This window comes from Nicotiana attenuata, chromosome 1, assembly GCF_001879085.1.
Source record: "Nicotiana attenuata strain UT chromosome 1, NIATTr2, whole genome shotgun sequence".
Lineage (NCBI taxonomy): Eukaryota > Viridiplantae > Streptophyta > Magnoliopsida > Solanales > Solanaceae > Nicotiana > Nicotiana attenuata.
In genome coordinates this window covers 1818026-1845825 of record NC_031989.1, presented here as the reverse complement: position 1 = coordinate 1845825, position 27800 = coordinate 1818026, and the positions used below count along the sequence as shown (strand labels likewise).

General features: G+C 37.8%; 1 protein-coding gene across 1 annotated transcript; it reads left to right on the top strand.

The window, feature by feature from the left end:
* Window positions 16045–24587, top strand: LOC109205381 (profilin-1-like). Its single transcript, XM_019368379.1, has 3 exons — window positions 16045–16240; window positions 16736–16873; window positions 24220–24587. Exons 1-3 carry the CDS (start codon window positions 16115–16117, stop codon window positions 24352–24354), a joined length of 399 nt encoding a protein of 132 aa, XP_019223924.1. The 5' UTR covers window positions 16045–16114; the 3' UTR covers window positions 24355–24587.

Below are 27800 nucleotides of genomic sequence, written 5' to 3'. Positions count from 1 at the left end.
TGATACTGGGGAGCTATCTGCTGCGGGGTTTGAGTAGCAGGAGTCTGTACTCCTCCTCCAGTCTAAGAAACGGCTGGTGTCATGGTAAATGTGCCAGTCCGAGCCACACTCTCCATAAGGCCCACCAAACGGACCAAAGCGTCCTGGAGCACGGGGGTGGCGATAAACCCCTCCGGGATCTGAGTTGGTCCGGCAGGAATAGTCTGGGTTAGAACCTTCTCGTCAAACTCTACCTGAGGCTCCACTATTGGTGCTGCTGCCTGAGCTCTGGGCTAAGCCCTACCCCTGCCTCGGCCTTTCGCACGGCCTCGGCCTCGAAATCTGCCCCTCGTAGCAACTGCGACTAGCGGCTGTGGCTGCTGCTTAGCTGAAGATGTGGTACGTGTTCTCGCCATCTGCGAGAGAACAAGAGTAGAAGAGTTCAACTAGCAATGAGAGAAAAAAATCGCACGATAGAGAAGAATAGAAGTGAAATTTGTTCCTAAACTTCATAGCCTCCGGAAGATAAGTATAGACATCTTCGTATCGATCCTCTAGACTCTACTAAGCCTTCTCGTGAAATGTGAGACCTAGGAAACCTAGTGCTCTGATACCAACTCGTCACAACCCAGAATTCCCACCGTCGGGACCGTGATAGCACCTAATATTTCATTTGCTAGGCAAGCCAACATTAGAGGTTTCTTAATACCAACTTTAGCCAATTTCAATAATAAGAACAATTAAGTTGAACAGAAACTAAAACGGCTTTGCTTAATAAGATAAACCCATAACATTTGATACATTTAGGATATGGAGTCACAACTTACGAGCTACTATGATTTACTACAACTAGAGTTTGAAAGGAAATACATTGTTCTGAAGGAAAAGAAACAGTAAAATAGTAAGACTATGGAGAGACACCAGGGTCTGCGGACGCCAACAGATCTACCTTGGGTCACTTGTCAATCAATCCAGCCGCTAACCTCACGATCAGCTCGGGCCGGTACCAAAATCTACACAAGAAGTGCAGAGTGCAGTATCAGTACAACCGACCCCATGTACTGGTAAGTGTTGAGCCTAATCTCGATGAAGAAGACGAGGCTATGACAAGATACCTACTAAAACAACCTATACAAATAACAGTATATGTATAAAATAACGGCATCTAAAAGCTAGACAAGTAATATCGGGAGAGGGACATGCTGAGGGGAATACAAGATAGAGAATCACAACAGTAATCATAACTTGAACAGCCAATATACTTGAACCAAAAAGAATGAATAAGCACAGTAAAGGAAAATACACGGCATCACCCTTCATGCTTTTACTCTCAACCTCACCATATAGATCAATAGAAACGGCACGACATCACCCTTCGTGCATTAACTCTCATAACATGGCACGGCATCACCCTTCGTGCATTAACACTCACAATATGGCACGACATCACCCTTCGTGCATTAGCACTCACAATATGGCACGGTATTATCCTTCGTGCATTAACACTCTCCCTTACCATAAAGCAATGATCAATTAACAACGGGGAGATAAAATAACAAGAACAAGCCTTACTTCAACATTTGGTTCCACAATACCAACCTCAACTTTGAAATCAATACTCAATTATCACCAAAAGATCTGTAAACGTGATAAGAACAATCAATTTAACAATAATAGTCTAAACATGGCTAACATAATCAAAGAAAGCAATAATTTAAAGAAACCAAGTCCCACCCGCATGCTTTAACCCGACAACAACGCATAAGTACTCGCACCTCACATATACATTGTACCCAACATCTAAACATCTAACATATAGATAAACAAGTCATATTCCCTCAAGTCAAGGTTAACCACGACACTTACCTCGCTCCAACGACCAAACTCAAAGCTCAACCACGGCTTTTCCTTTCAAACAAGCCTCCGAACCAATAGAGTCTAGAAAATTACCAACCAAACAATTCAAATTAAGCTTTAGGAACTACCACGATTGTAAAGAACTCAATTTAGGTCATTATTGAAAAACTTAACAAAAGTCAACACCTAGGCCCGCTTGGTCCAAACCCGAAATTCAGACCAAAACCCGATTACCTATTCACCCCCAAGCCCGGTTATATAATTTGCTTTGGAATCTGACCTCAATTTGAGGTCTAAATTCCCAATTTACAAAAACCCCTAATTCTACCCAAAACCCCCAATTTCGACCATGAATACACAAGATTTTGTGTTGAAATCTAAGGAAATATAGTGGAAGATTGAAAGAAACTAGTTTAGTTACCAATGATTTGGAGAAGAAAAGTTCTTTGGAAAATCACCTCCAAGGTTCTTGAATTTGAAAATTTGAAGAATGAACCAAAAATCCCATCTAAGTCATGTTTTGATCAGTTGCAGGTGTCGTATTTGCGACTTGGGATTCACAAATGCGAGCCCCGCAAATGCGAAGAATCCATCGCATATGCGAAGATCATCACATCGCTACTTTCTTTGCAAATGCAAAGAATAGTTCGCAAATGCGAACTCTGATCCATCCGCAAATGCGACCTATTGATCGCATTTACGATCACTGCCTACCCAGCCTCCACTTCGCAAATGCGAAGCTTTGATCGCAAATGCGAACTCTAGCCTCCCCAGCTACTCTTCGCAAATGCGATTAGTAGATCACAAATTCGAACCCATCAGTGGCCCCAAATGCGATGATTGACCTCTGTTGGCCCAAGTTCAGATGAAGTTTTGAAGATTGACAAAATGAACTTAGTCATGAACCAGGTCCATCATGTGAGACAGACACAGTGTTGATATACTTATACATGTGACATGCGGGTGAAGATAAGTCTCAAGGGTCAGCAACAATATCTTCTGATTTGATCGAAAAGGTTGCATAGGATAAGGAGTTGAAGTCTCCTTATATAAAGAGAACTATATCCGGATAAAGAATAAGGATTGGAGTTTGAATTGTTCTAGGACTCGAATTTGATGAAGGATCAGCAATTCGAGTTTTAATCAAACTCTGATTACTAACTCTATAAATAATAATGATTGTTCTATTTTACAGGGTAGCACACAAACGTAGAAGTGAAACTAAATTGAAGAGCAAAATAGCAAGGCTTTTTGCAAGCAATTTACGTGAGATTCAAGTGTGCAAACCTGAAGCTACTTGGACAAGATAGAAGAACCAATTCCATTGTGTCTTTCTTTTATTCTAGTTCAATTGTAGTAGGTGTTTTAAAATTGTACCTTTCAGCTTTCATAGAAGCAATTGTATTAGGTACTTTGAGTATTCAAGTTAAAGTTAACTTGAAAGTGTTGCAGCAGTTGAGGCTGTGTGCCACACTGGGATTAGAGTTTAATCCTTAGGTTTACAAGAGTTTTGTTAATGCTATTTTGGTTCAGTGACTTTAGTGGAAGTTTGGGAAAATCCTACTGAGTAATAGGTCGTGGTTTTTTCACCTTTTGAGCCAGGTGTTTTCCACGTAAAAATCTCTGTGTTCTTTATTTTATGCACTCTTAATTCCGCAAACAGTCTTAATAAGTACATCTAGAAGAACCAGGTTCTTCTAGTGTAAAAATTAGGTACCACACAAATCACCCCCCTCTTGTGTGGTATTGACGTCTAGAATATCAATTGGTATCAGAGCAGGTTATCCTTGAAGAGGCTAACACCTTAGGAGAGGATCAACGATGAGTGCACCACCTGGGAACTGGGAAGGGCAATCCACTGCTAGGCCTCCACTTTTCAATGGTCAGTACTATTCTTGGTGGAAGAACAGAATGAGAGATCACATTAAATGGGAAGATTATGAACTTTGGGACATAGTCACTGATGGTCCCCTAGCAACCACTAAGAAGAATGTTGAAGGAATTGATGTGCCATAAACAAGGGCTGATTGTTGTGTTGAGGACCTGAGGAAGTGGGAGAAAAATGCTAAGGCCAAGAAGTGGCTTGTATGTGGTCTAGGACCAGACGAGTACAGTAGGATCCAAAGCTGTACAACTGCTAAGGAAATATGGGACACTCTGCAAGTGGCTCATGAAGGAACGCCTCAAGTGAAAAGATCAAGAGCAACACTTCTGTATTCTCAATATGAGAATTTTACTATGAAGGAAGGAGAAACTATCCAGGAGATGTATACTAGATTCACCACTTTGACAAATGAACTTGAATCTCTTGGAAGAATTATTCTTGAAGAAGACAAGGTTGAGAAGATTCTGACAAGGGTTCTACCAGTCACATGGGAAAGCAAAATCACTGCCATTCAGGAATCCAAGAATATTGCTACCCTTAGACTGGATGAACTGATTGGAAACTTAACTGCCTATGAAATGAGGAGACAAACCATGAAGATGGATACCCCTAAAAAGGAGAGAAGCTTGGATCTCAGAATTGCTGAAGGTGCAGATTTGGAAGATGATGAAGTGGCTATGATCACTAGGGATTTCAAGAAGTACTTGATGAGACGAAAGGGTTCTTCAAGAGGTACAAACTTCAATAAAACAAGAGCTCCGGAGAAACAGACCAATGAGGGATGCTACAAGTGTGGTAAGACTGACCACATGATCAAAAACTGCCCTCAATGGGAAATTGAGTGGAAGAAAGAAAGAGGTGAACGAAGGAACAGGAAGAAGGAACAGGTTCAACCAAACAAAAACAAAGGTTCAACCAAGGCTATGGTTGCTGCTTGGGGAGAAACCTCAAATGAAGACTCAGAAGATGAAGCTGAGGAGGAGCAAGCACTAATGGCCATCGGAGAATCAGATGATGAACAAGTGGTCCAAGTGAAAGGGAGGAGCCAAATATGGTATATGGATAGTGGCTGCTCAAAATATATGACTGGGGACAAGGACCATTTCCTTTCACTTGAGGACCTAAAGGGAGGTAATGTCTCCTTTGGTAATGGAAAGAAAGGTGAGATCATTGGGGTTGGAAAAGTAGGCAAATCAGATTCTCATTCTATAGAGAATGTCTACCTCATAGATGGCTTGAAATATAGCCTAATAAGTGTGTCACAATTGTGTGACAGAGTTAACCTTGTGGCTTTTACCTCCACCAAATTCTTTGTGATTAACCTTATCACTGACAAGATTGTTTTGCAGGGAAAAAGAGTTAACAATATTTACATTGTAGATTTATCCACTCTTTCAGAAAATGAACTCACTTGTTTAAGTGTGTTGGTTAGTGATCCCCTCCTGTGGCACAAAAGACTTGGTCATGTAAGTCTAAATCAGCTAAACAAATTAGTCTCCAAGGACTTGGTTATAGGGTTACCTAATATCAAGTTCAAGGAAGACAAAGTTTGTGAGGCATGTGCAAGGGGGAAGCAGGTAAAGTCATCCTTCAAATCCAAGAAAATGGTAAGTTCGTCCAAGACGTTGGAACTGGTTCATATGGATCTATGTGGTCCAATGAGAACCATGAGCAGAGGTGGAAAGAAGTATGTAATGGTGCTAGTTGATGACTATTCTAGATTCACCTGGGCTTTATTTCTAACTTCCAAAGATGAAGCATTTGACATGTTTTCTGCATTTGTTAGGAAAACTCAGAAACAATTAGGAAATCAACTTGCATCCATTAGGTCTGATCATGGAACTGAGTTTGAAAACTTTAAATTTGCTGAGTTCTGTGATGAAAATGGCATAGATCACAACTTCTCTGCACCTAGGACTCCACAACAAAATGGAGTAGTTGAAAGGAAAAATAGAATTCTTGAGGATATGGCTAGAACAATGTTACTATCTAGCAAATTGCCTCACAGCTTCTGGGCAGAGGCTGTAAACACTGCATGTTACATCATAAATAGATGCATGACCAGACCTTTAGTAGAGAAGACTCCCTATGAGTTACTTAAAGGGAGAAAACCAAATATATCCCATCTTAGGGCATTTGGTTTCAAGTGCTATGTGCAAAATAATGGAAAACACTCCCTAGGAAAGTTTGATCCCAGAAGTGATGAGGGAGTATTCTTGGGATATTCTTCACATAGTAAAGCTTATAAAGTATTTAATAAAAGAACTCTATGTGTAGAAGAAAGTGTGCATGTAGTATTTGATGAAACTAACATTCTTTCTGAGAGACAGGAACATGAAGATGAAGCCATTGGACTGGTCAAAGACTTGGCTGAAGCATCAACTCAAATCAAAGTGACACCTACAGAAGTAATAGGTGATGGACCAGGTTCTTCCTTACAGGGCAACCTGACAGGGGGAAGAAGTCAAAGAGGAATTGAAATAAAATCCTTGAAGGAACCTGTTCATAAACATGTTCTTCATCAAATGGCTGAAACATCCAGCAGAAGCCAGTTGGTTGTAAAACCTCACAAGTATCAAAGTTCTCATCCCATTGAGAACATTCTCACTGATCCAACATCTGGAGTCAAAACCAGATCACAATTAAAGAATCTGTGTGCTTTTGATGCTTTCTTATCTATCATTGAACCTAAAAATATTGTTGAGGCTTTGCAGGATGCAGATTGGGTGAATGCAATGCAGGATGAACTAAACCAGTTTGAAAGAAGTCAAGTTTGGCACCTAGTTCCAAGACCCAAGGGCAGATCAGTCATTGGTACAAAGTGGGTCTTTAGGAACAAACTGGATGAAGATGGAACTGTCACAAGAAACAAGGCAAGGTTGGTGGTCCAAGGTTACAGCCAAGAGGAAGGAATAGACTATGATGAGACATTTGCTCCAGTTGCAAGACTAGAGGCAATCAGACTTCTCATAGCCTTTGCAGCACATATGGAATTCACTCTTCATCAAATGGATGTCAAAAGTGCCTTCCTGAATGGCTACTTAAAGGAAGAAGTGTTTGTGAAACAACCCCCAGGATTTGAAAGCAAAGAATATCCTGAACATGTGTACAAGCTGGACAAGGCTCTCTATGGACTCAAACAGGCACCAAGAGCATGGTATGAAAGACTGTAAAAATTCCTATTGGAGCATGGGTACAAGAGAGGTAAAATATATAGTACCTTATTCTTAAGGGAAAAAGGTAAGGACCTTCTTGTTGTACAAATTTATGTTGATGACATAATCTTTGGGGCCACCACTGACAAGCTAAGCAAAGATTTTGCAAAACTAATGGGAAGTGAATTTGAAATGAGCATGATGGGTGAGCTTAACTTCTTCTTAGGGTTGCAGATCAAACAAAGCCAAGATGGAACCATGATTCATCAGCAGAGGTATACAAAAGAACTAATCAAGAAGTTTAAAATGGAGGATTCTAAAGAAATAGATACACCTATTGCAACTGCCACTAAATTAGATATTGATGAACCTGGTTCATCAGTTGATCAGAAATTGTATAGGGGTATGATTGGTTCACTCTTGTATCTTACTGCTAGTAGACCTGACATTGTTTTCAGTGTAAGGCTATGTGCTCGTTTTCAGGCAAATCCAAAAGAGTCTCACTTGACTGCTGTCAAGAGGATATTGAGATATCTGAAAGGCACAACTGAATTGTGTCTTTGGTACCCTAAAGGTAGTAATTTCAATATAGTAGGATATGCTGATGCTGACTATGCAGGTTTCCTAGTGGATAGAAAAAGCACCTCATGTATGGCACACTTCCTTGGTTCATGTCTTGTATCATGGGCTACCAAGAAGGAAAATTCAGTAGCCCTATCTACTGTTGAAGCTGAGTATGTAGCTGCAGCTTCTTGTTGTGCTCAATTACTATGGATTAAACAACAATTGGTAGATTTTGGAATTGAAGTGGGATGCATACCAATATTTTGTGATAACACTAGTGCTATAAGTATGACAAAGAACCCTGTTCATTATAAAAGGACCAAGCACATAGATGTTAGACACCACTTCTTGAGAGATAATCATGAGAAAGGATTAATCTCAATAGAGTTCTGTGCTACTGATAAACAAATAGCTGACATCTTCACCAAAGCACTGAATTGGGAAAACTTTGAAAGGAACAGGTTGGAATTAGGGATGATTAAGATCACCTAAAAAGGAACCAGTTCAGAATGCAATGAAAAAAAAATGAAATGAAAAAAAAATCACATTTTTGGTTAGAAGTTCTGACTTTATGTAAATATCTAGACTAATTCTTACTCAGTCTCATACTCTAATCAGTATACTCCTGTGACGTGTGTTTATATTAATTCATTGATCTCTTACAAAGTTTTTTTTTCTATTCTGATATATGAGGCATAATCAAGAGAAGTTCTACTTGAAGAACCTGATTCATCAGTATATGCTCATGAGAAAAGGTCAGGTATGTTTCTATACTTTGCACAATTAGAAAAATAAGTATTCCAATTATGAGCAGAAGTCCTATTCTAACCAAACTCCTAAAGACATAACCATTGAGCATTGAACTAGTTTCATTCTCCTAGAATTCTAAAGAAAACGGGACTATTTTCTAAAACCAAGTGTAACCTATTTATCACTAAAAAACCGGAGTCTTAAAGGGATTAGACTCTTGATTGACCACTGCAAAAGGGCTGTTGTTACTGCATCTAATCATACTCCACTTTAAATACACTCCACATACTCCCATTCTAGTCCATAACCGTCATTAAGCCTTAAACCTCAAATCATCATCCTTCTCTCTAAAAATCTCCAAAAATCCCCAAAATTCTCCAGAAATTCTTCACCATGACTACTCCTCAAGAAAATCCAGGAACTCCCCCACCAATATCTCCTAACACACCCTCATCTGCACCTCCTAGCGACGATCATAAACCAAGATTTCGCCGGCAGAAAATGCTGGCAAGAAAGACTGTGGCTACTGGTGCTCTGAGAGCGGCTCTAAACGAAAAATTGAGAACCAGCCAGAAAAAGGAGAGCTCTAAAAAGGAATCATCTGACTCGAGTTCTGAGTCTGAAGCGTTTGTTTCTGCAAGCGATGGAGAAGAACGTGGGTCTTCTGACTCAGACAAGAATCAAGAAAACCCTAGGGAGGTAAATACATGCTATGTTTTTTCTGATGTAGTTGAGAAGGTGGAGAATAGGTTTGTGTTGGTGGGTTCTGTGAGAGATGTAAATGAGGGAGAGTCGAGTAGAAAGGGAAAGAAAAAGAAGGATAACATTCTTGCTATTTGTGGAGGAATATAGGAGAGTGGCAACAAGCCAGGGGGAAGTGAAACTAGGGAAGCTGTTGAAGGCCTTGTACACCTGAGTGAACAACAAGATGAACCTGGTTCATCTATGGAAGAAACCTTGGATGACATTCTGAAGAAGGTTGGGGCAAGCTATGATCCCAAGAAGCGCAAAGCTTCTTCTCAAAAGGCTCCAACCGCCTCTAAGCCAACAAATAAGAGCAAGGTGTCATCTCCTAAGTGTACTGTCCCTTCAGTAGCAAAGGTGAAAGCTACTAGAAGCAGGGTAAAGCAAAGTGAGGCTGAGTTGCAGAAAGCCTTAGAGGCAAGCAAGAAAAAGAAGAAGGAAAAGCGAAAAGCTAAAGTTGTGGAAAGTTCTGTGGTTGCAGAAGAAGAGGAGGAGGAGAAGGAATTGGTCCATCAGGAAAGAGGTACAACTGAGGAGGTTCCCGCTCCTACACCAAAGAGATCCAAGACTTCTACCAAGAAGTCTTCAGAATATGTATCTGCTGAACCCTCCCTGGCAAAAAGAACCAGGTCTGCAGTCAAAGGAAAACAAGTGAAAGTTCCTGAAGAAGAAGAAGCATGGAGTGGAGAGGAAGAAGAAGAGGAATCTGAAAAGTAACAGGACAGATTTGTCCTTTTTGGCAGGAGAAAAATACTGAAAGGAAGAATTCTGAAATATCTGGAGGAGCCAGGCATGAAAAGATTGGTTGATGCCCTGGATGCACAGGGGTGGAAGGACATAGTTCTTCAACTAGATGGCAGGCTGGCAAGGAAAGAGCTAATCGAGTTTATGGCAAATGCCACTGTGGTGAATGGGGTTGTTACAAGCTTGGTGAAGGGAGTAGAGGTGCAGTTTGATGCACCTAAATTGGGCAGAATTCTAGACATACCCTGTGAGGGCTATAATGACTATACTAGGCAAAGGTGGCCTTGTCTAGATTCTCTCCCTTTTGCTCTCCAAATCACCAGAAATTTCTGTGATACCAAGTCTGCTGAAGAAGTGCCTGAGGCTAGGTTTGTGCAAAAGAGTGAGATGAAGCCTGAGCACAAGGTGCTCTTTGAGTTTGTGAACAAGTGTTTGCTGCCCAGACAGGAGAGAAGGCATACTGCGAATTACATGGACCTGGTCCTTCTAGAGTGTCTTGTGAGAGGAAAGCAGATTAACTGGCCTGCTTTCATTGTCAAGCTTCTGGATAGAGTCATCAATGGCTCCAAGGCTCATGCCACACCTTATGGGTTTATACTGACAACTGTCTTGGCCAAGTTAGATGTGCCATTTAAAAAATGGGAGATGGCCTCCAGCAAAGAGCACTTTGGAATCAAAACTCTGCAGGCTTGTGACTATTTGCTAAGTGTAACCCCAGTTGAACCTGGTTCATCCTTGAAGACTCCTGTGAACAGCAAAGTTAGGGCATTGGTTCTAGAGTGTGAAACAAAAGATGCAGAAATTGCTAGGCTCCAGGCTCGTATTACTGAACTAGAAAGTGAAAGAAATGGCCTCAAAGCTGAGCTAGCAAAGGAAAAGGAAAAGAGTGAAGGGATGCTCCAAACAATGCTTAATCTTCTTCAATCCCAACCCTCTAGTTCCTCCAAGCCCTAGAACCAGTTTAGAAACCCCCTCGGTGACCCAAATTCGGGACTTTTCTTTTTTTTGGGGCCAAATACATAGGTAGACCCTTAAACTTGTCACCAATTTCCACTTAAGCACTTCATCTAAGGCTTGTTCCTATTAACCACTTGAACTCCCAAATAATGTGTCTATTAAACACAAATTCGACAACTTCAAACTAGCAGTGGTGCGTGAACTCACACTCTATTGAAGTGGAAGATAAAACCAATAGAAAAGTTACATGTCAGCAACAAATAAAAAGAGAAACAAATTTTTTTAATAAAAAAATCTGATCAGAAAATAAGAAAGAAACAAACAGAGGTGGTGGCCGGCAGTTCGTGGATTATCTTCTGGAAGTATCAAAAAATCAAAAATTTAAAGTTCAGATATTTCTTGAAATGGATTTAAACATCCTTGTAACTCAACAAGCGTTAGATGTCTTCAATGTTGAGGAAAGTGACATGAATTTCTTGGTACAGTCACAGGACCTGAAGAGGCAAGGGGAAAATTACTATGTGAGGATTGTCATTCTTCTTTGGCCAATCCAAAATCCTGATTACGTGTAATCTTAAATTGCTGATAATTGGTAGAAGAAAGGAGCTTTTCTGTTTTTCTCCACGTCGGGTTGATGAGTTAAGTTGGGTCTTTAGGTTGGAGGAGGCGAGGTGGTGTGGTGGTGCAACAGCTAAAACTGAGAAAGAGAAGCTGATGGTTATGGTGGTCGTTGGCCAGATCTAGGAATGAGAGGAGGTGGTGGTGAAGATGGCTTGGCAAATAGAAGAAAATAGGTTGAAAATAAGCTACAAAAGAAGTCGTCGCCAGATTCTGGTAAAAACAATGAATATTCCGGTGGAAAATATTCAATGTTGGCTTTTTACGCGCTGATAAGACATGACATACACGGACATTTACATGTCAGCAAAATGTGCTCAATAACACATTTTGGAGGGAGTTCAAGTGTTAAATAAGAACCAATCTCAGTTAAGGTGTCTAAGTGAAACTTAGTGACAGTTTAAGGGTCTGTCTATGTATTTGGCCTTTTTTTTGCTCATGGTTGGATGTTTGTTTTTCTTTTTGTGGTCTGTTTTGTAGAAACACTTCCTAATCAATGACAATGTGCTTTGTTTTCTCTTGTTCTATGAAACTTCTGATCTTAATAGCTATATTTCTTGTGGAGTTGATTATTGATTAACTGAATCATGTTTTCACTTGCAGTTGCCCCAGTGGCCATGAGTAATAATTAACATCTGGGATTCATATAATATGCAACTTTTCGATGATGCCAAAAGGGGGAAGAGATATTGTGCTTACTTTATATTCTGATAATAAAGTGATATTTATAACCTGATTGAACCTGGTCCTTAATGATAAGTTAAATTTAAGTGTGACAATTAAGCTAAGTTCCACAGGGTCTCTGATCAATAAACGCACAGAGTTTGTCATCATCAAAAAGGGGGAATTTGTTGGCCATAGTTCAGATGAAATTTTGAAGATTGACAAAATGAACTTAGTCATGAACCAGGTCCATCATGTGAGACAGACACAGTGTTGATATACTTATACACGTGACATACGGGTGAAGATAAGTCTCAAGGGTCAGCAACAATATCTTCTGATTTGATCGAAAAGGTTGCATAGGATAAGGAGTTGAAGTCTCCTTATGTGAAGAGAACTATAACCGGATAAAGAATAAGGATTGGAGTTTGAATTGTTCTAGAACTCGAATTTGATGAAGGATCAGCAATTCGAGTTTTAATCAAACTCTGATTACTAACTCTATAAATAATAATGATTGTTCTCTTTTACAGGGTAACACACAAACGCAGAAGTGAAACTAAATTGAAGAGCAAAATAGCAAGGCTTTTTGCAAGCAATATACGTGAGATTCAAGTGTGCAAACCTGAAGCTACTTGGACAAGATAGAAGAACCAATTCCATTGTGTCTTTCTTTTATTCTAGTTCAATTGTAGTAGGTGTTTTAAAATTGTACCTTTCAGCTTTCATAGAAGCAATTGTATTAGGTACTTTGAGTATTCAAGTTAGAGTTAACTTGAAAGTGTCGCAGCAGTTGAGGCTGTGTGCCACACTGGGATTAGAGTTTAATCCTTAGGTTTACAAGAGTTTTGTAAATGTTGTTTTGGCTTAGTGATTTTAGTGGAAGTTTGAAAAAATCCTACTGAATAGTAGGTCGTGGTTTTTTCACCTTTTGAGCCAGGTATTTTTCACGTAAAAATCTCTGTGTTCTTTATTTTATGCACTCTTAATTCCGCAAACAGTCTTAATAAGTACATCTAGAAGAACCAGGTTCTTCTAGTGCGAAAATTAGGTACCACACAGATCACCCCCCCCCCCCTCTCTTGTGTGGTATTGACGTCTAGAACATCAACCTCGCAAATGCGAGGTCTGAGGCTAACAAAATCTGAAACACCAGCTGAGTTCTAAGTCCAAATTTCACTCTATAGCCTATCTGAAAGTCACCCGAGCCCTCGGGGCTCTGAACCAAAGGTGCACACAAGTCTAAAAACATCATACGAACTTTCTCGCGCGATCAAAATCGCCAAAATAACACCTAGAACTACAAATTAAGCACAAAATCAATTGAAATTTTCAAGAAAACTTTGAAACTTCTATTTTCACAAGCGGACATCCGAATCACGCCAAACCAAGTCCGTTTCTCACCAAATTTCACAGACAAATCATAAATGTGGTATTGGACCTATACCAAGTTTCGGAACCAAAATATGGACCCGATATCAAAAAAGTCAAACATTGGTCAAACATTTCAAACTCATTAAGCCTTTAAATTTCAAATTTTGACAAAGTCCGATATCTCGGGTTAGGGACTTCTGAATTCGATTCTGGGCATACGCACAAGTCCCAAATCACGATACGGACCCACCAGGACTGTCAAAATACGAATTCGGGTCCGTTTACTCAAAATGTTGATCGAAGTCAACTCAAATGAAATTTTTAGGCAAAATTCTTATCTTTATCGGTTTTTAACATAAATGCTTTCCAGAAACACGCCTGAACTGCACACGTAAATTCGGGAGAGATAAAATGAGGTGTTTAAAGCTTAAAAGCGCAGAATTGGGTTCTAAAACATAAGATGACCTTTCGGGTTGTGAATAGTTTGACTCATTTGAGCCTTCAAGTTGTGAATAGTTTCCTCTTACCTTTGTATCCGTAATTGTGTGTCATTATTTTGTTCACCTTAGCATATCTTTGATCTCTTTCAGGTCATCATCCCTGGGTTATTTGTTCCTATTAACTTCACAAGAAAAAGTAGAACCATCATAGTAAGGGGTTGGGGAGGATAACAAATATAAGCACAACCATGAAAGTGACCATATAGACCACCACACATATCACACACATTCCACACATAAGATTGAGTCGGTGCACCTAACCCACTCTCGCAAATATTTTGATTATTTTTCCATGTGTGGGTTCATGCACAATATGTATAAGGATCAAAAGTAGAATTACCAACACCTAAACTCCCATAATTCCAAAATGTCATGTTTCTTAAATCAAAATAAAAAAATAAAATAAAATAAAACAAAATAAAAGTTCAAACTTGACACCAAGCAATATATACAGCTACAGTTATACCGTTAGTTCCCCAGCAACGACGCCAAAAATTTTATCACGCCCAACTCTAGTCCTAAAAAGGATAAGCGATCGCTGCAAATATAATTAATCTGGTCTAAAAGTCCAGAGTCGAATCCCACAGAGAACTAACGCTTAGCTACAACTGTTTATTATCACTAAGAAGACAAGCTCAAATAATTTTTAAGTTATAAATATTAAGATTCTTATGTCTAACTAATTAACTAACAAACTAAAGTAGTAAATTAACAATTAAAGATACTATCGGTTGGAGACTAAATTAAGGAGGTCTAGAGTTATGGTTTCTCCAATTGTCGGAATCCTTCCAGCTACGTCTTCTATAATGTTACCTAATTATTCTCTATTGATCATGAGCACTCGACTTATCGTAATTATCTCTCGAGCAACTATAATAATGTACTAGTCATATTCTCTAGAATTACACTAGCTCGCACTTCTTCACCGCTCACTAGGATCACGTCAAAGCTTCATTATCTCTAATCCCGCTTTTAAACTCGCCGTATTGATCTCTCATATACCTTAGGAGTGACATTGTTCAACAACCACCTAAATATGTATTCTTTCTCAAGAAATACATAATAAATAGGCACGGTCAATCGACGGCCATTCAATCAACTGAAATAAGCATATAGTTGAACAAGTAGATAAATCCAAAGGTTAAATTATATTAAAACATAACAGGAATTCATCCTCCAAGAGGTTCCATCAAAAATCTAGATAGTAAATTAGCTACTCATAATAGTATGTAAAACTACAATACTAAAAGCCATAACCAACAATGAAAAGTAGGAAGAAGAAGGAAAAAACTCGTGGTTGAATCTTCCTCCTTGCTCCTAGTGCATTCTTGCCTCCTTAGGTGTTGTCTTACCCTACAGTGGTGTCTCCCCCTTCAAAAGGATATTTTATGATATATTTATATCAATTAGGGTTGATTTGGGGCGTCTTTGATCTCTCCTAATTCGAAAAGGACACGTTGAAGTCGCTTGATTGAGTTGATGCAACGCGCGACTTCTAGCACGCTCCCAGTTATTTCTTTTTTCTTCTTTGTTCTTTCGTGTGCCAGGTCCAGCGCCAACCTCCATACTACACTGTTTTTTTGTTCATTCCCTAGGCCATTCCGTGCCTACTTTCATGCAATGCACCAATTGTGGCACGCCAGGTCTTACATCTCTACTCCTTTTGCATTAAATCATCCAATTCTTGCCAACTTCCATCCAAATTATTTCCTACACACGATAAACATGTAATGAGCATATTCTATGTTTATAAACATGTAATCTCTTGCAACTCACATAAGAAATAATATGCAAACATACTCAAAAACATGTTTCATCATTTATCACCGATACTTCAAATTAGTACTTTTAAATAAATAATATTAATAGATAAAGCTTTAAAAAGCCTAATATTGAATTCAAATGTGTTTGATTTTTTTTTTTTAGGTTTTACTGACCGTAAAAAACTCATTTATTAAACAAATATTTTATTATTATATCAAACAATTATTTTAACCTGATTATAGTAAGTGATAAATATGAGTATAAAAGTCACGTACTTTACATTTATTAATTTAGTATAAACGCTGACTGGTGAATTTTTGTGAAAAATGGTTGGGGCCGGGTGGCCATGCAAAATGGCCAATAAAATATAAATGGCAAGTCCAAGAAAAATATAGTCCATTTCCTGAAATGAAGGCCGACATGAATCATGAATGCCACTAATTAAACGACGATCATGCATATGTCCAAATTAACCACAAACTTCTCTTTCAAAAAATAACAACTTAAGGAAAAAAAGATAGCTCCAATTTCCATTCCAAATACAAAAACTAATTCGAAAAATGTCGTGGCAAACGTACGTGGATGAACATTTGATGTGTGAAGTCGAAGGCGGCGGCCACCTTACGGCCGCCGCAATCGTCGGCCACGACGGCTCCGTCTGGGCACAAAGCTCCAACTTCCCTAAGGTACATTTTAGTTTTCCTATTAAAAGAGAAGAAATCTCGTTTATCACGCTCTTTGATCATTTATTTTGGTTATTGTTATACATATATGTCTATATATAAATCTGAATCTTTCTAAAAAATCTATTAAAAGAATTTCTATTACATGGGATCGGGAAGGGGAAGGAAAGGGAGACGGTGAGAATCGAATCCACACCTAGAAAAAATTCAATTGATTGTTAGCATGGACTGTTTTCTTCTTTGGTTTTTAATTTAAAGTGGAATTGTCATCACCACATTTAATTATAGCTTAAATTGAGAGGAGAGACAATTTTACTATTTATTTATTTTAGGTTGATATCAAAATAACCTTCAATTGTCACGAGGCGTTGTAATTTTCGCGATGGCAATGAGTTATTTCTTTTTGGTCGTTAAGATGTTAATTTTTTTTAATGAAGGGTTAACATGCCTAAAGTGTGGTTAATATTTAATCAATTTTTTTTAATCTGAATTTTGCAGTTTAAAGCAGAGGAGATGAAAGCCATACTGACTGATTTTGATGAGCCAGGACATCTAGCCCCAACAGGATTATTCCTTGGAGGAACAAAATACATGGTTATCCAAGGAGAGCCTGGGGCTGTTATTCGTGGAAAGAAGGTATTGTACGGTGAAACTCTCAATAACAGTTTCGTTTGTTCCGAATATTTTGGGAGAAATTCAAAAATAGCCAGATTTACAAGTGGTCATTCAATAATAGCTACAGTTTCAAAAGTCATTGAAATTTAGCCACTTTTCATGTAAAGATAAATCTAAACGAAACCACTGTTCAAAATCCAGAATATACTCCAGCATAATATACTGGAATTCCAGCATAATATACTGGAACTCCTAAATATATTATACTGGAGTTTGGAGTTCCAGTATACTTTGCTGGAACTCCAGTATATTATACTGGAGCCAGCAAATTATACCGGTTCAGCATAATATACTGGAAGTTCATACACAAGTTCACCGAACTCCAATATATTATGTTGGACCGGTCTCTGTTGCAGCAAAATAGTGGCTATTTTTTAGTGACATGGCAAACACTGGCTATTTTTGAATGACCAGTCCGAAAGCTGGCTAGCCCGTGCTATTTTAACGAATATTTTTGGTTGTTATAACGAAGTGTTGTTTAGAGAACATATATTATAACATAACATAAAAATTGGTTCCGAAAAAGCTTGGCTTTTATAGTGAGATGTTGTTATAGAGAAGTCTACTGTATATTATTTTTTACCTAATTAAATCTTATTAAGTTGCTGATCTCGCACAACTATGCCTTATAAAAGGACACGCGGACGTTGCAAATATAACCTGAGTATTTATGCCCAGAGTCGAATCCACAGAGAATTAACCTATCAATTACTTTTGTAGGACTTACTAAATTCTTTATAATCAACTTCTCCAAACGTTGTAAACAATAGTTGATGGTATTTCTAATAACTAAGACTGAAAGTAAATAAACAACTGTAAACTAAATATGCTTGGGTTGTAAATAATAATGAGAAGGTTCTAAGGTAGTGATTTCCCCTATTGATGGAATCCCTTCCGGTTATGTTTCATATAGATTCACCAAACCATCTCTATCAATCATGAGCACTCTTTTTACCGTAAATCTCTCCCGAGTAATCGCGATAATTTACTAGACGCACTCTCCCGAGATACGCTAGCTGACTTTGTTTATTACAGCTCACTTTAGATTGCACCCAAGGCTTCGTTATCCCTAATCTCGCCTTTAAACCCGCAGTTATAGATCCCTCTTATACTTTGAGAGTGGTGTTGTCCAACAATTACCTAAATATGCACTCTCTTCCGAGTTATGCATACTAAATAGGCACAGCTAATTGAGGATCCTGTCAATTAACTACAACAAATACGTAGTTGAACAAATAGAGATTAACTGGCAAACTATATTAACATAATCAAGAAGTTCATCCTTCAATAGGTTCCATCAAAACCTTAGACTAAAGTATTTAGCTACTCATAAAAATAACAAAAATCACAAAAGAATTCATATTCAAAGGTAAAAGAACAAAGAAGATTAAAGATTGATGCCCAATGATCCTCCTTGCCTCTTGCCCTTCCTTATGATGTTTTTCACTTCCAAAAATCCTTCTCCTCTTTTCTTGGCCGGCTTCCTTCGTTTAATATAGGGTTTAGGGCTTAAAATCCTATATTTTGTACTTTGGTCCCTGAATTTTACGTGTCATGCCGCGGTCCTACCGCGGTTACACCAGTACCGCTGCCAGAGTGGCCTTCAGAATCTGCAGCAGTGTTCTGCCGCGGTCCTACCGCGGTTACGCCCTGTTCCGTTTAAAATTTGGAAAAACGTAAAACATGAAAGTTGTAGCCTTTTGAGTTAGCTTTCAAACCATATATTGTGGAGTCCAAATGGAGTTCTGAATAAAGAGTTATGTCTATTTTACTAGACAGTGAGCAACATGCCTCCTCGAGTCTTCGTTTGTACTTAATTATCAAATTTGACCCCCGAATACGATCCCGACTTAATTCCTTGGGCTTTTACTCAGACTTTAAAGCTCCAATTCACTTGAATTCATTCCATAACATCTATATATCTCGAAATCACTCCTATAAGGCATAAAACACACCGTTAGTGCAAAACACTAGCGATTAAAGCGCAAACTCAACTAAAGTGCTGTAAATTAGAGTGTAATAAGCGACTAAAATATGCAATTATAGCCTATCATCAACACCCCACACTTAAACCATTTCTCGTCCTCGAGCAATCAAACTACCCTTTTTTTTTATAGGCTCGACCTTTTTAAACAATTCTCCTACGCAGCACACCAAGAGTATTTAAAATAGACTAAGCACAAAAGCGTAACATCTTCACCTCAAGATTTGACTCACAAGTGCCACGCATTATTCACAACTCACCTACTTACTCTAACATAGAGGTCACTGACATTACCTTTCCTTCATGAATCAAGTGCCCACACACAATACAAGAGAGTAGTTCCACACAATAAAATTTAAGAACACTTAGGAACTCAAGATAGAAAGAATTCACTCACTCTCAGAGATAACATTCATATGCCACAAAAGATGCACCATAAGCTTGCCCGTAGTGTACTACTCCACTAATCGAGCTCATTCAATCTTGGATCAGTTAGGACTTTATTTGGTTGTAATGTAGGCTACGGGACGGGTAGGATACATTTAGATATAAGAGTGACTACACCTCCTTAAGCACTTTAATACATACATTTTAACATTTAAACCCATACTTATGTCAAACCAAAATTCCACCTTCACATCAATATAAATTACCCCATTATTCTTTAAGCACACTTACGTCAAGAGCCACCACTTATCAAGAATTTTTTTTTTCACAACAATCCAACTATATATTTTCTTTTTCAATTCAAGTGGCTCTTCCTTTTTCAAAACAGTGCACCTTTCTCCTTATTCAATTAGTTCCACTCGAAAGCCAAACCGACCACCCCACACTTTAACTTTTACAAGGTTCATAACAATTCAAGTGCTCATGAGAGGTGAAAAAGTTCAAATAGATGGTTAATTCAAACAAATGGGTAAGGCTTATAATGTGGTTGCCAAAGAAAAAGGATTATAGGCTCAAAGAGGTTAACTACGATACATAACAATTAGGTGGGTAAAATATACATATCTGGCTCAACAAGAAAATGCCTATATCACTTCCAAGACTGAACAACACTACTATTTCGCTTTGCAAACACACAGGGCAAGTTCTAGGCATCAAATGCAATGCACTGAACAATGCAAAACCTTACACACACATGGCACATAACTCACTCAGGATTAGATTCATAGACACTCTAGTCAAAGCAGTTAAGATAATACAATTTAAGGTACTTCTACAAGAGCCAAAAACTGAGCATAAGCGTCACAACCAAAGTACTCACTATTCTCAAGGCATAACCAAGTCAAGAGATATTGCTTCAATTCAAAGCACAACACAATGGCTCCTATTCCTAAAAAAAACTAACTACACCCGGTTCAAATAAAACCCTTGGAAAAGAACCGTGGCCTAAAGAAAAATCAAAGGGGAGTTACTACACTACCTAAAACAAAATAAAGAATCTTTTTGGTATTTTCTTTAGACTTACTTCCCTCAAGAAAATTGTCTAAAGGATCCGTCATCAGGAAGAGTCTACATATTTCATTTTTTTTTAATTATTCAATTAAACTAACACAATTAAAATATCATAGAAAGTCACCCAGATAATCTCCTCACCCCACACTTAAAATTGTACATTGTTCCCAATGCACACCATACTAATAAGAGGGTAAAAGAAACTCCCTGGTATGCCAAAGGCCGAAGCACTAGCAGCTCATGGGGTACTCAGGCTTCTCCCAAGCTTGGTCCTTCGTGCGGGTACCTCACACTTAGTTCCAACCATTTGGTTTGCTGTTGCATTCTTCCAATACCTTTGCTTTCCATGCTCCTAGAAGAAGAAAAAAAATTGACACACTTTTCTCGCCATTTGGATGATATGAACTGGGCACCTAGCTTGGAATCAAGCTTGTGACCTCGAGCGATCGGGGGTGGTAAGTTGATGATCGAGCCAAGCTTTAAGTACTTCATTTTGCACTTCTTGGCTTTCATGTGAGGAATATCATTTTGCCTCTTTGTTCCCTCAAATTGTAAGATGAATGGTTGTTGCCTTTCCTCCTTGCAATCCCTCGTTGAGTCGTGTAGATCAATTCTCATATCACCACACAAGTCCAATGTTGAAAAATGCTTGGAATGCGACTTCAAACCTTCATTTTGCAATTTTTCTCGGATTTTGACATCCTCTTTTTCCCCCGGGTTAGAGTCAATCTCAACCGACTTTTCATTTACACCGGTTGACTCTAATCCTATTTTTTTCTCGGCATCATTAACACTCATGGAATCGGTTGGCGGATGTTCAATTCTTGAATCCTCAAAGTGCGCTCACTTTCTTCCTCGAAATCGGACTCTTCTTGGTTTTGATCAAGTGCCAAGGAAAGATTTTCGGCTTCCACATCTAAGGAAAGTTCTTGGCTCTCATTAACTTCCGAGGCTTTTTGGACCTCTAAAGCTTCAAGCATTTCTCCCATTTGTGAGTAACACCTTTCAAGTGCCAAGTCATTTCGGAGACTATTTTCCAAAAGCTCCTCCAAGACACTTTGTTCTTTGTTTCCTCCTTCAAGTAAACACTCCAACATGAGCTTGAACTCTCCATTTCGGCCATGCTCAACTTCTTCAACTCCCATGGCCCTATAATTTTCATCACAAAAAGTAAAATCATCATAGTGGGGGCTTGGGGAAGGGAAGGACAAATAAGCACAATCATCCCAATGACCATTTTGAAAACCACACTTATCACAAATACTCCACTCATGGGTTTGAGATTGTGCGCACAATCCACCCCTGGGAGAATTTAAACAATTTTGCCACAAGTGTGGTCCTCCACAATAATGACAAGGGTCATCAAAGTATGAACAACGACCATCCGACCAATTTTCATTATATGAAGCCATTTTTCAAAACTAAGAAAATAAACACGAATAACAATAAAAATAGACCAAGGTAAGAAAAATTAATTACACAAATATTCACAAGTTGGGTATAGAGAAAACTGACTACACTAAGAATTTTTGTACTTCTTTCAATTGTAATTGATAACACCGTTAATTCCCCGGCAACGGTGCCAAAATTTGATCTCGCCCAACTATGCCTTATAAAAGGACACGCGGACGTTGCAAATATAACCTGAGTATTTATGCCCAGAGTCGAATCCACAGAGAATTAACCTATCAATTACTTTTGTTGGACTTACTAAATTCTTTATAATCAACTTCTCCAAACATTGTAAACAATAGTTGATGGTATTTCTAATAACTAAGACTGAAAGTAAATAAACAGCTGTAAACTAAATATGCTTGGGTTGTAAACAATAATGAGAAGGTTCTAAGGTAGTGATTTCCTCTATTGATGGAATCCCTTCCGGTTATGTTTCATATAGATTCACCAAACCATCTCTATCAATCATGAACACTCTTTTTACCGTAAATCTCTATCGAGTATACGCGATAATTTACTAGACGCACTCTCCCGTGATACGCTAGCTGACTTTGTTTATTACAGCTCACTTTAGATTGCACCCAAGGCTGTGTTATCCCTAATCCCGCCTTTAAACCCGCAGTTATAGATCCCTCTTATACTTTGGGAGTGGTGTTGTCCAACAATTACCTAAATATGCACTCTTTTCCGAGTTATGCACACTAAATAGGCACAGCTAATTGAGGATCCTGTCAATTAACTACAACAAACACGTAGTTGAACAAATAGAGATTAACTGGCAAACTATATTAACATAATCAAGAAGTTCATCCTTCAATAGGTTCCATCAAAACCTTAGACTAAAGTATTTAGCTACTCATAAAAGTAACAAAAATCACAAAAGAATTCATATTCAAAGGTAAAAGAACAAAGAAGAAGATTAAAGATTGATGCCCAATGATCCTCCTTGCCTCTTGCCCTTCCTTATGATGTTTTTCACTTCCAAAAATCCTTCTCCTCTTTTCTTGGCCGGCTTCCTTCGTTTAATATAGGGTTTAGGGCTTAAAATCCCGTATTTTTCACTTTGGTCCCTGAATTTTACGCGTCCTGCCGCGGTCCTACCGCGGTTACGCCAGGACCGCGGCCAGAGTAGCCTTCAGAATCTGCAGCAGTGTTCTGCCGCGGTCCTACCGCGCTTACGCCCTGTTCCGTTTGGAATTTGGAGAAACATAAAAAATGAAAGTTGTAGCCCTTTGAGTTAGCTTTTCAACCATATATTGTGGAGTCCAAATGGAGTTCTGAGCAAAAAGTTATGTCTATTTTACTAGACAGTGCGCAACATGCCTCCTCGAGTCTTCGTTCGTACTTAATTATCAAATTTGACCCCCGAATACGATCCCGGCTTAATTCCTTGGGCTTTTACTCAGACTTCAAAGCTCCAATTCACTTGAATTCATTCCATAACATCTATATATCTCGAAATCACTCCTACAAGGCATAAAACACACCGTTAGTGCAAAACACTAGCGATTAAAGTGCAAACTCAACTAAAGTGCAGTAAATTAGAGTGTAATAAGCGACTAGAATATGCAATTATAGCCTATCATCAGTCATCGATGTTGGTTTTAACTTGCCTTGTTTATCTTTCTATTTGGACTTGCATCTCTTTTGTATATGACTATTTCGAATGAGTTAGACAAGCAGAGAAGAGAAGAATCTTATGCCACCTTTGACCAGCCTTATCATATTTGCAAAGGAAATTTATGGAAAGTTACAATCTCCAATACATAATAATGCACGTATAACGCTTTTATTGATGTTGTTTTAACTTGCCTTCTTTGTCTTTTTATCTGGACTTGCATTTCTTTTACATATGACTATTTCAAAAGATTGTTGTTATCTGGCTTGAGTTAGACAAGCAGAGAAGGATATTATGCCACCGATAACCTGTCTTTCTATCTAGTATCTTGAACTAGGATCAGACTAATAGAGTAATGACTCCATGGGACGAGGCTTCCTCAATCACAACTTCTTGCTTGCCTAAAAGCCAGCCATGACATATGAAAGTATTGCACTTAAAGCAGCGGCAAATCTAGGATTTAGAGTCAGTGAGTTCTTAATTCTCTTTATATATGTGTCAGTTTTTTTCATGCAAACAAATTAAACTCGCAACATGCGTCTAGTCTGACCTAAACTACGTATATAGAGGAAACTTTGTTCTGGATTACAACTTTATTAGTCCTGGATTCTAGAACAACTGATTTTATCAAGTGCTAATAATTTGGTTCTAAATTTAATATGTGTATATATTTAACGAATCTCTTAACAGAAATATATTGTTTGATCAAAAGTTACTGGCTCGGCCGAATATGTATCTGGACTTCTGCCTCCGCCCCAAATTAGACTGACATTTTTTCACACTTTTTGGCAGGGTTCAGGAGGAATAACAATCAAGAAGACAAACCAATCTCTATTGTTTGGTATATATGAGGAGCCAGTTACTCCTGGACAATGCAATTTAGTTGTTGAGAGGTTAGGAGATTATCTCGTTGATCAAGGTCTCTAGGTTAATTGATTCCCTCTCCACATACTACTAAATTCTCACCCTATGTAAGGTTTTGCTTTTTTACCTTTATCTTCCCCTCAATTATGACAAAGATGGTGTTATTAGACATGCAATTTTTAGGACTTGGAATTTGTTCTAAAGATAATTTTAGGGGATATAAACGCATGATGCTTTATGTATCGGGTTACCCTTTTTACTTCATCAAAATTAATGAGTAGTCTCTTATTCATGAATTAGCAAAGCAAAAGAGTCACGACTTTCATGTACAAGACATATGGGAAAAACCTCATCCCACGATACTTCATGTACTAAAGTTTTTGAAAAACTAGCTAAAATGGTGACTATACCTATTTGTATTCCTTCTAGTAAAGGAGAAATAACTATATCTAGGTTATCCCTAAAGTGATTAATATCTTCATGTACGTTCTGCACAGACCAAGATGATAGAATTCAGTTCCAGTAATATAAGTACTAATTTCTTCGCCTCTTATATAGGATATGAATCTGCAATCTGCAATACATCAACAATTAGTGGGGCTGCCCTTTTTACTTGATGTGTTTAATTACTTGTGTATTATTTTGCAAAAACAATACATTCCTACATAAGATTTTGTGGTCATTTAACTCATTTTAAGGTTGCAATCTAACATATGAAGAAATAAATTGAATAGTGACAAAGATAAAAGTCAATGATTATTGCTCATAGGATTATAAAGTTATAAGCCTTTTGCACTAACGAAGTGTACTTAAAAGAGGAATTTTCAGAAATCACTATAGTTTAGTGGCTATTAATTTCCTATGGCTATCATATACATATTTATTTTCTATAGCTACCATATACATATTTACTTACTATAGCTAATATTTTGGTGCTACCGGATTAAATTCGTTGTATTCGCGCTACTGTATTCATGAATACAGTCGCTGAATTCGTCTAATAAGTAGGTAGTCCAGCTGTTATATAACAGAAGGAGGATCAATTAGCGTGTATCACTCCTAATTTAACTCAACAAAATCAATTTTGTTGCTGTTGTGTTGTATTCCATGTATTCGCACGACTGTATTTATAAATACAGTAAGGTAATCCACCTAAAAAACAGAGATTACAGCTGTTTAATTCTGTATTTCATGTATTCGCACGAATGTATTTATAAATACAGTGAGATAATCCGCCTAAAAAATAGTGGTTACGGGTGTTTAATAACGGAAAGCGCAATATTGAATTGTATCCTTCACTATATTGAATTCAGTTGTATTCAAACAACAAAAAATCAAGAAATAAGATGTATACATTGTATTCAATTCACCGATATTCATTATTCACTATTATACATTGTTTTCAATTCACCGCATTCAGTTTGACTGTATTCAAACAACAACAACAAAATACAAAAACAGTGATATTGGGCTGTATTCAAAAAATACAGACCTTCGAAATACATAAATACAGGCAAAAATAAAATATATTTATATAAAAATACAATGTATTTGAGTGTATTTATACAAAATATAATATATTTGTATCATTGTATGTGACTCAATAGCAAAGAAGAGAAGAAAGTTTGTCGGAGATGGCGTTTTTCGGCCAAGCAAAATATTGTATACATTGTATTAAAACAAAAAATGGAGATGAACAAAACCCGACCCTCGGATCTTCTCCGGCGACTCTGCTTCAGATTTCCAAAAACTCAATCTGTAGTCATGGCCAGATCTGTTTGCCTACTCCTTCTTCGCTTCAAATATATTTTCTTTGCTTCAGAAAGTCCACCATCACCACAAAAAATGGCTGCTACCACGGCTGCCTTGATGGAAAAGGGAGAGAGATTTGAGGGGGAAGAGAGAGGATTGAGAATCTTGCTGATAGAGAGAGAAGGAAGAGAGGGAGAGAGAAAGAACATAACTGGCGTATTTCACGCCTTAATGGTAGGGTATAAATAAATACCTATTTTTGTATAAAATAGAAAACATAGTTATAAATAATAATATTTTGAAATTATTTTGGTTTATAATAAATAGGGTGTAATAATTTGCTACAGGAGTGAAATTTCCTACTTAAAACCATCTTAACGATAACCTGACGTAATTGAGGTGAAAACCCCTTCCTAATTTTCTATCCTTTACCTAATTAACTAATTTTTTTTTTATATGTATGGCGTGCTAATTGGGTTGTTAACCAATGATTAGCTGCTTCAAAATCAGTACTAATCAGTGGCCATGATTACCTGCTTCATACTTTGATGATGATCACGATCAATGTGGGATCTACATTGAGTCCATGTTAGTATTCTGTATTCGAAAATATATTCAAAAATAAAAATAATGTAAAACGCAGAAGAACAGAATTAATCCGAACCCACTGAATTTACAGTGTTTCCTTAAGGAACTTAGTCCCCTCCTAGTATCCGAGGTTTAGGATTATTTCCTCCCAGGATAGAACGGATAACCTCATTGGTGTAACGGTACTTCAAACCCCAGTGACAACGAACGCAAAGACCAATAGTAAATCACACCCTACTGCTTTCTTTTCTATTAAAACAATGCAGAAAGAAGAAGGAGAAAACATAATTTTTGTAAGGAAAATCTGAGGAGAATAGTCTGCTATTTATAGCCGACGTATTGAGTTTAAAGGAAGAGGTCCAACTCTTCAGAATGTCTGTTATGACTGTTCACGTAAAACGGCCATTACGTAAATGGCTATTTACGTAAAATAAAACGGAAAATCAAAACGCGAAGAAAAATTAATTTATCGTTACAAAAACGGCTAATTTGGATTAAAATAATATACTTACATTCGCTATTATTGGTTTTTTTTTTTTAAGCTTTTCTTGCCATTACTCCAGGCTGACATGAGCAGTATTCTTGTAGTATTCTTACTGGACATCATTACACAATTGACGGAAAAACTCAAGGGTGCGATTTAGTGGTAACTATTAGCGAGATAAAATAATTTCCACCATAGACAAAGATACTATAGGTGATTTTCTTAGTCTGGCTATCTTGATGAACGGAGCTACACGATACTAATGTACACCGATAAATAATATTAAGGGGTTGTTTGGTAAGGGACAAGTTATTCCGGAATTATAATACGAAAATTAAATAAATGATGAGAGTATTTAGTAAATATATATTTATTGGAAAATATTTGGTTCATTTGACTAAAAATAGAAAATACAGGGTATAATATAAAGTATAAACGTGTGTTTGATGAATACTAGATAAGTTGGGATAAATTTTTAGTTCCAATGTTAACCTTGGATTGTTTAAAAGACTTTCGGGAAGAGTCTTGGAAAAGGGTATCTTTATCATTTTAGTGTTTAATCCCAGGATTAATTAATCTCGAAATTATTATCTGGCCCTCAACATAGAATAGAATAATACCCAATTGTGTGATTATTTAATCACGGGATTGTTAATCCTGGATTCAAAATTTCAACCAAATGCTG